Source organism: Populus euphratica, unplaced genomic scaffold (genome assembly GCF_000495115.2).
Source record: "Populus euphratica unplaced genomic scaffold, PopEup_1.0 scaffold614.1, whole genome shotgun sequence".
Lineage (NCBI taxonomy): Eukaryota > Viridiplantae > Streptophyta > Magnoliopsida > Malpighiales > Salicaceae > Populus > Populus euphratica.
This window is the reverse complement of record NW_011500193.1, coordinates 95113-104972: the sequence shown is the minus strand read 5'-3', so window position 1 is coordinate 104972 and position 9860 is coordinate 95113. Positions and strand designations below refer to the sequence as shown.

General features: G+C 28.6%; 1 protein-coding gene across 1 annotated transcript; it reads left to right on the top strand.

Moving 5' to 3' along the window:
- Window positions 1-4273: 4273 nt before the first annotated feature.
- On the top strand, window positions 4274-8288 carry LOC105111746 (2-aminoethanethiol dioxygenase-like). Its single transcript, XM_011007193.1, has 5 exons — window positions 4274-4473; window positions 4895-5019; window positions 5363-5525; window positions 7522-7722; window positions 8005-8288. Exons 1-5 carry the CDS (start codon window positions 4353-4355, stop codon window positions 8127-8129), a joined length of 735 nt encoding a protein of 244 aa, XP_011005495.1. The 5' UTR covers window positions 4274-4352; the 3' UTR covers window positions 8130-8288.
- The last annotated feature ends 1572 nt before the right edge of the window (window positions 8289-9860 follow it).

The window sequence follows — 9860 nt, the reverse complement described above, 5'->3', positions numbered from 1 at the left end:
GTTAACCTGATTTCATGGATTAACCCAGTTAATTCTAGGTTAACCCATTCATTTTTTTTCTTTTAATAATTTTTTGTAATTTAGTTTGTTAATGTTAAATTTTTTTTATTTAGTTATCATACTTTCATGACACGGATCCCAAGTTTAATGGGTTAACTTGGTTTGACGAGTTAATCTGATTTGAAAAGTTAACCCAATTAATTCAGATTTTTTTTCTTTTTCTTCATTAGTTTTTTTTTTTCTATTGGTGTTTTCCTTTGTTTTTTTCTTTTTAATTAATTTTTTTATTTAGTTTAGTTTGTTAATATTAAATTTCTTTCTATTTAGTTATCAAACTTTCATAACATGAATCTCAGGTTTGACGAGTTAATCTGATTTGAAAAGTTAACCCAATTAATTCAGATTTTTTTTCTTTTTCTTCATTAGTTTTTTTTTTTCTATTGGTGTTTTCCTTTGTTTTTTTCTTTTTAATTAATCTATTTAATTATCACACTTTTATGACACGACCTTGCAGTCAGATCGACATCCAAGGCTCTTAGGTCTAGTGTTATAGCCAAAGTCACTTAAACTTAAGTCATGTAAGTTTAATATTATAAATATTACTCTTGGGTCAAGCGTTACAGTTAAACTTAAGGCTTTTGGGTTTATTTTTACAGAAATACCTAACACTTTTAGATCTTAGTCTTTTTTATATTTTTTATTCAAGAAAAAAAATTTACTTGTGGCATACGCTTTTGTTTTTTTTTCTTTTTAAGCCTTAAGAAAAACATTTTACCTATGGCATATGTTTTTGCTTTTTTTCTTTTTAAGCCTTTCACTGTGGACTGCACAGTGCGGTACACATTGAAAAAGTTGATGCCTTTAGTTTTTTTAGTTTTTTTTGTTTTTTAATTTACTTTTTTAATATTAAATTTTTTATTTAATTATCAAATTTTCATGACACGGATCCGAGATTTAATGGGTTAACCTGATTTGACAGGTTAACCCAATTAATTCAGATTTTTTTTCATTAGTTTTTTTTCTTCCTGTGGCTTTTTTTCTTTTTCCTTTTTAATTAATCTTTTTTTTTTAATTTAGTTCATTAATATTAAATATTTTTTCTATTTAGTTATTACACTTTCATGACACGAATTCCAGATTTGACGGGTTGACCTAATTTGACGAGTTAACCCAGTTGATTAAGATTTTTTTTTCTTTTTCTTCATTAGTTTTTTTTTTCTTTTAATTTCATCTTTTAATATTGTATGCAGTCCATAGTAAAAAGACTGATGTTTTTTATTTTTTTTTGTCTTTTCCTTTTTTAATTAATTTTTTTCCTTCTAATTTGGTTTGTTTATGTTAACTTTTTTTTCTATTTAGTTATAAACTTTCATGACACGAATCTCAAGTTTGACGGGTTAGCCCAGTTAATTCAGATTTTTTTCATTTGTTTTTTTCTCCGTATATGTTTTTTATTTTTTTTTGTCTTTTCCTTTTTTAATTAATTTTTTTCCTTCTAATTTGGTTTGTTTATGTTAACTTTTTTTTCTATTTAGTTATCAGACTTTTATGACACGGATCTCAGGTTTGATGGGTTACTCGGTTAATTTAGATTTTTTTTTCTTCATTAGTTTTTTTAACCAGTTAGCTTTTTTTTGCCTTTTTTATGCCTTTGACTGTAAACTATACAGTGCAGTCCACAGTAAAAAGGCTGATGCATTTTGTTTTCCTTTTTAATTAATTTTTTTTGTTAATGTTAATTTTTTTTTCTATTTAGTTATTAAACTTTTATGACACGGATCCTGGGTTTGACAGGTTTGCCCAGTTAATTCTTGGTTAATCCGTCATTTTTTTTCTGTTTAGTTATCAAACTTTCACGATATGAATCTAAGGTTTAACGAGTTAACCTGACTTGAAGGATTAACCCAATTAATTCATATATTTTTTCTTTTTCTTCATTAATTATTTTCTTCATGTTAGATTTTTTTTATTTTTTTAATTAATCTATTTAATTATTATATTTTTATGATACAACCTTGCCGTCAAACCCATATCCAAAGTTATTGTATTTTGTATTGCAATCAAACCCACTTAAACTTGAGTCATGCAAGTTTAATATTATTATTCATATTATAAATATTACTTTTAATCCAAAACTTTTTAGAATAATTTTACAAAAAAACCTAACATTTTTAAATTTTATATTTTTTAATATTTTTTATAAAATAATTAACCCACAGCATACGGATCATCTAACTAGTTTTATCCTATAAAGAATCAGAATGCGTGTTTAAAGACAACTTCTACTATTTCCTTTCCAGTTAAAAGCTGGTGACGTGATGGGATATTACTGCCGAAATCAATTGAATGGTAAAAAAAATTATTATACATGTCACAGACTGACCACTTAATGTGTGTGGTTGAATGGTTAAAATAAAAATAAAAATGAGGAGGTACACAAAAAGCTACATGTGAGTTACCATCAATAAATGTTCCATGTACTTGAGAATTTACCATGCATCCAAAATATTGTACGCGAGCATGTAGGGCATCAGTATATTCACCCGCACTTTGTAATGGTTTGAATATATATATATATATATACACAAAGAGATTTTTTAATAGTATTATTAAATTTAATCAACTTGATTAATTTTAAAATCTTTTGATTTAATTTTTTTGTCTAACTTAACTTTTTAATTAAATTATATAAGATTTAATTTAATTTAAATTAATTGATTTTATATATTCAAATATAATTTTGATAATCCATAAAAATATGACTTAATTTTTTTATAAAATTTAAGATAATAATTTTTTTAAAAAATTATTAAGATAATGATATATTGGATTGACTCCCCCGTAACCTAACCTGAATTATAAACTTTATTGAGTTTAATAACTTTTTTATAATTATATGGTAAAAACATATGCTCATAAAATTGAACACCGACCTAAAAATAAACATATTTTTTTAGACAATTATCTCTATAAAGGAAACAAAAATCAATAATATAGTTTATTTTTTTAACTAATCTAATATTAAATAATGAAATTAAAAAAATAAATTAAAAATAATTAAAAAAAACATATTCTATCGGTAGGTAAATTCGTCAAGCATATAAATAAAATATAATAAAATAATAAAAAATAAACATATTCTATCGATAAGTAAATTCGTCAAGCATATAAATAAAATAAGCTGGTCTAATACACCAAACATTTGAACCAGGTTATGAACTCCAATGTTATTATAATTTTTTTAATTTATTTTTTATTTAACTATATAGTAACAAAAATAGATAATTATAAAATCAAATATCTACTCAATACCGAGATGTATTTTTAGATATAAAGTTAAAATCTACAAAACTCGTAAACTGTGGCAACATGAGTTACCTTGGTGAGCTCATAAACCACACTAATCTTATATAAAGATAAAATAAAAAGAAGTAAATTACAAAGATAAATTCTTAATAATATCAATTTTAAAAGATAAAATTGATAAAAATATATTTAAATAAAATTATAAAAAAATAAAAAATAAAAAAATAAAAAAGAAAAATATTGTGGATTACCATTATAATTTATAGTGTAACGAGTGTTGGGTGAACAATGAATTTCCTTATATTTTTTAATTTTTGTTTTTTTTTAAAATTTAATAATATAATTTTTTCTAAAAATAGTTTTTTAACAGAGAAAAAATAAAAAAAACCCACTAAATCCATAAATTAGGATAAACTAAGTTACTTTAAAAAATTTGTAACCATTTAATCTTATAAAAAGATAAAATAAAAAAATTATAAAGTTAAATTATTGATCATCTTAATATTAAAAAATAAAATCAAATTTTTTTTAAAACAATTATAAATATAAAAAAGAAAAATTATATGTTAAGAAATAGAAATACTATAGGAATCTAAAAAAAAAGATTATACTACTTTCCCCATGTATTTTATTTTATTTTTTATAATTTACACAATCAAAATATTCTCAAAATTCTAAAATGCAATTATGAGTAGCAAAAAACACACTAAATAATAACAAATAGTTAGCGCCTGTTTATTTTTATATTTTAAAAATATTTTTTAAAAAATTAAATTTTAAATTTTTTTAAATTGTTTTAAATATTTTAATATTTTTAAATCATAATTTTTTTTAAATATTTTAATATTTTTAAATCATATTAATATATTAATATCAAAAATAATTTTTTTAAAAATAAAAAAAATTATTTATATATTTTAGCATAATAAATTATTTAGCAAACACAATGGAAAACAATCTCTTACGATCTTTATAAGGCAAGAAAGGTTGGTAATCAGAGCACGCAAAAACTGCTGACCTTTTTCACTGTTAGAAATCACATAAACATGGTAGAGCAGCAGAATTCATCTTCCAAAGTTCAAGCTTTATATGAACTCTGCAAGACCTTTACACCCTCTGGGGTACCTCCTTCCTCTCGTGCCATCCAGAAACTCTGCTATCTTTTAGGTATTTCATTTTTTTATTTGCTCTTATTATATTTATAATTTTCTTCTTATGTTGTTTACTTCAATTCTCAAGTGGGCTTTCCTTTGTTATGAAGCTGAACTTGAAAAGGTGAAACCTTTTAAGAATAATTGGAATTTGTACAGTATGTGTGTGTGTGTGTGTATTGGTTATCCCTTCAGCTTTTGTTGGAATTAGAAAACTTTAGCAGAGTTCTCATGATACAACTTAAGGATGAAAGTATGAAATGACATACATTTGCAATAATATTGGAAGAGCCAACGCATTATTGCTGCATCAATATATTGATTCTCAAATTTCTCTTATAGTTATGGAATGAGTGACATTTCGTTACGTGCTTCATTATTTAGCTTGCTAGTACTCTAAGCTACAAATTTCCGTGCACTGCTCTGCTGTTTTACAGACACGGTTGGCCCTGCTGATGTAGGGCTTAGAGAGGAAAATCGAGATGATGATAGAGGAAACTCGGTTGCTCGATGGGATCAATCCATAACATACTTAGATATTTATAAATGTGATAGTTTTACGGTGAGCTTTACCATCTTCTTTCTGAAAAATGATTTTGTTCATGTTGGGGTATAGCTATTGTGTTTCATTTCAGTTATATATATATATATATATATATATATATCGATTTGTTGGTAGATTTTGGTAATGATAGTTAGAATTAATTTAGTACCATTTCACTTCTTAAATTTTCTTCTTTGCTGGTGTTTGTGCTTCTCGACTAACAAAATATTTGTGCTGAAGTTCTCCTTGATATTGTTTGAGTAGTTTTTTTATTTGAATAATATATTCTGATTTTGAGAAGTAGGCTGGAAGTGCAGATTGATGTTTAAAGTTGTTTGATATGACGATTCTCTTTATGCAGATGTGTATATTTTGCTTTCCAACTTCTTCCGTTATTCCACTTCATGACCATCCTAGTATGACAGTTTTCAGCAAAGTTCTATATGGCTCTTTGCATGTGAAAGCTTATGACTGGGTCGAGCCTTCCCGTTACCAAAAAAGCAAAGGGCCTGGTTATCCAGCAGGTTTGCCTTTTGAGAGCCATTTCAACATTCAACCTGTCAGTTTTAGAACTTTCACTATCTTTTTTTTTTATTATTATTACCATCAAGAATTGGAATAGTTTGTGTGCTCATTTGGGGTTTTAATTCCAAATCATCTACAGTTATTTGAGTATTTCTCTTCTATCCACTCCTAGTTTGGGTCCAGCTTTAATCAATGATTCACTTTTTTCAAAAGCAAGATCAAGTTGAAATGAAAATCCATGGATTCAAATGCTTTTTGTCAGTTGTCTCTGCAATCTAAGGAATGTATATCTTACTGCATTTTCTTCTTACTAGATAAAATCAAGGCTCCATGATGCATCACCCTAAGCAAGCTCAGATACGTTGATGGTTGCTGGCTAACATTTTTCTGTTTAATCAAAAGCTGAGCAGACTAGTAATGAAATTATTGGCCTAATATAGATAATTTTCACTTGTTCCATGCCCCATAATAGAGATGGTTTTTATTCAGAACCATTATATTGTTCAGACCCGACATCCCATATTATATGTGTATTTGTATGTGTTCAGATAAGTAAATATGTATACATCTTTGTGTGCATGAGTCAATGAGTGTATGTATCTATGTGCATGGGTATGTAATGAGAATTTCTTGGTATTAATTAGTTAAAGTAACTGACTGATGATGTCACTTTTCAAATAGTTAGCCTGTTGGCAATAATACTTTAATTTGCCCTATAAAGTAGTGTTGTCAAAAGGCATTGAGGCACTCCAGGCCAAGCCAAGCGAGGCCTCATCGCCTATATTAGCCACAGGCAATGGATTTTAATGAAGCATTGCCTACACGAGCGCCTTGTGAGTGGGTGCAAGGTGTTAAAGCTAGCACCTGCATGAAGTTTTTCTTTTTATGTTGGATTTTTTAAACTCATTTATATTTTGACTTATTTATCCATGTTTTAATTTAACACAAGAAACGACTTAGGGGTATTTTAAAAAAAAGGATAAAAAAATCAATAAAGTGGAAGACAAACATACACTTAGAAGAGAAACACTAGCCACACTTTCTATTTTCAACCATGGGAGTTGGAGAACAACACATCTATATTTTATTATTGTCATCTTTTTGTTTTTTTCTCAATTAATTTCTTTATTCTTCAAGCTTCTGCTCTCTCTCCCCCATGCTATTTGTTCTCTCTCTTCACATGTCAATTTTAAAGGTGTTATGCTACCACAATTTTTAACTTTTTGTTTTTGTATTTTAATCTTTTTGGTTACCACTTTAAATTATCTTGTTCTGTTTTAGGGTGAAAAATATAACTTTATATGACTATGTTATGGTATTTTATATTTTCTTTTGATTTTCTAATGATCAAAACTTAATTGAGAAGATATATATTTTAGATTTATATAATATAATACAATATATATATATATCTATATATTTATTTATTTTAATTTATAGCATGTTGCCTTGGTTCTTTCAGGGGAGCACCTTAGGCATTTTACAGGCTTCGTGCCTTTTAGTGCCGTTTGCCTTTGACAACACTATTGTAAAGCAAATTTATAGCATATTCCCTTGGTTCTTTCAGGGGAGCACCTCAGGCATTTTACAGGCTTCGCGCCTTTTAGTGCCTTTTGCCTTTGACAACACTATTGTAAAGCAGCCCTTTATGGGCTAAGTTGTCTGGCATCATTTAGCGGTGTTTGGAATTGAAGTTGGTCTATTGAATTATAGTTTCAAATACACAGGTATGAACTTCCACCAAATACAGGCCATTAAAAACCTTGTGATATGATATCAGAATATGAGACTGACTGTAACTAACATTGTGGACTTCTGTCCCCTGTAGGTGCGTTCACTAAAATCTGTCTGTAAGTTTGCTGTTTGTTTGGATCATGTTTTACTTTAGTTTGGGTTACAAAGAGTAAAATAGGTATCACTGGCTATAGTCACTATCTTATGCGTTAGAGTTTCAAGTATAAAGAGGTGCGGGCTAATGATGCCCATCTTTGGCAGTATTGTTGGCGAAGTTAACAGTTGATAAAGTCTTGACAGCTCCCTGTGGGACGTCAGTATTGTTCCCAAAAAGTGGTGGGAATCTGCATTGTTTCACTGCAGTCACCCCTTGTGCTGTGCTTGACATTCTTACACCTCCTTACAGAGAAGATGCAGGCAGAAAATGTACTTATTACCATGACTATCCTTATTCCACATCCTGTAAGTAACCTTTATTTCCTTTCATTATTATAATTTCAGTCACCGTTTCTTTCCCCTTTCCTTGCTGTTCTACTGTTCTTGCTGCATACACGAGCCGAAGCATGTGAAATTCATGTTGGATTCTTGTTTAGCCATGCAACAAAGAGTCACCGTTTTTTTCCCCTTTCCTTGCTGTTCTACTATTCTTGCTGCATATACGAGTCGAAGCATGTGAAATTCATATTGGATTCTTGTTTAGCCATGCAACAAAGCTGAATAGCTTTTTAACATGTCACCATGCAGCTATAGGAAATGGAGATGAGTTAAGCGATATAAAACTAGATGACCATGCATGGCTTGCTGAGGTAGAAACACCTGATCTCTATATGCGCCAAGGAGCATACACTGGACGAACTGTCAAGGTTTAACTCTCATCTGTTTGATCAATACATTACCTGTAATTCTCTTCCCAGTTTTGTATACTCAGGATCATGTTATTGCTAACTCTAACTGCAACTGGAATGTTGAATTTTGAACTCAGTGGATGATTTCTCTTTAATTACATAGCTGAGGATATCTTTTTGCTCTCTTTTTTCTTCAGTAGGATAAAATGACTTGAAATGCAGAAAATCCTCATAAATCTGTAGTTCTCAGTAAGCTGTAAGAGTCATCTCTACCTTCAGCGAATTGTATGGTTATAGAACCCTGTTATTTATTCTTTTGTTACCACGTACTGCTGGGGTCTCAGATTGTTGCAGTTTTGTTGATGCTCAGTGTATCATAGGGTACTTTTGATCATTATGCTCGAGACTTTGCCCCAGACCTGCAACTTGAACCAAAATGTAGCTTATTTTTCTCAACAGCTGAAAGAGTTATGCTTTGTTAATTATTTTGTTTGATAAATGATCCACTGGAGTCTTGTAGAACCTAGCTGGTATGTAAAACAGTATCTTCTAAACATGGATGAAAGGAAGCCCCGAAATGGATATGATCAGCTGGTAGATGGCGTGGTATGTAAAGCAGTATCTTCTAAACATTGATGAAAGGAAGCCCTGAAATGGATATGATCAGCTGGTAGATGGCATTTCTAGCGCGCGGCTTCTTGCCGAAAACTGCCGCTTTTGATCTGATTATTTGTCAGCTTATCAGCATCCTACTGGTTGCGTTCACAAACATTCTATCTCTTGTCTGTTGTTGGACGCGCTGAGAAATATTATATAAACAACACAGAACGTATTACAAACCATTTTGAAATGAACATCTCACTCATAGCATTAAATTAAATTAGAAAAAAAAAACTAAGTCGTTACCGTGACCTCCTAGAGATCACTGTAGATTACAACATTAATCTATCATGATTTCTTTTTCTTTAATTATATTTCTTTTTCCCAGTTAATGTTTAGTTTGGCAAGATAAATTTAATTATATTCATCTAAAAAAACTTAAGACATATATAACCACATTTGAAACTAAAACAAATGAGGGACTACATTGATAGTTAAGCTTCAAATTATGATAGTGTTAATGATTTAAAATATTTTTGGTTTAAAAATATATTAAAATAAAATTTTTTATTTTTAAAAAATTATTTTTAACATTACTATATTAAAATGATATGAAAATATAAATAAAATTTATTTTAAATAAAAAATCAAAAACTTAAAATATTTTTAGAGCATGAATTGCACGCATTTTCAAACATAACTTGAATGTGCAAGAGAAGGGAAGGGAAGAGTGGTTGGTACCTACAACATGTGTCAGTGTTGTAGAGAAGTTGTCACTCTCTGGCAGCATGTGTAGGTTTCTCATCAGTTTTGGAAGCGAGTTTTTTCATTTGACGCAGCGTCCACGGTGCGACTATAGGGGCATTTTCTTTCTTCTCCTCGCTTTTTTTCTTTTTTCGTGTTGAACACTCCGAGATAGCAAGGTGTTCATTTTTTATGTCAAATTTACTTTTTATTTTTTTATTGTTTTTTTTTAATTTTATATTTAATAAATTAAAAATTAAATTTTCATGATTTTTTATTTATTTATACTAAGAGATAATCTCCATATCAAAAGTTGGATCACGAATTTAAAAGAATAAATGGATTAATGTTGATCTTTTAAATTTTTTAATTATTATTTTAATTTCATCATGTAATATTAGGTTAATCAAG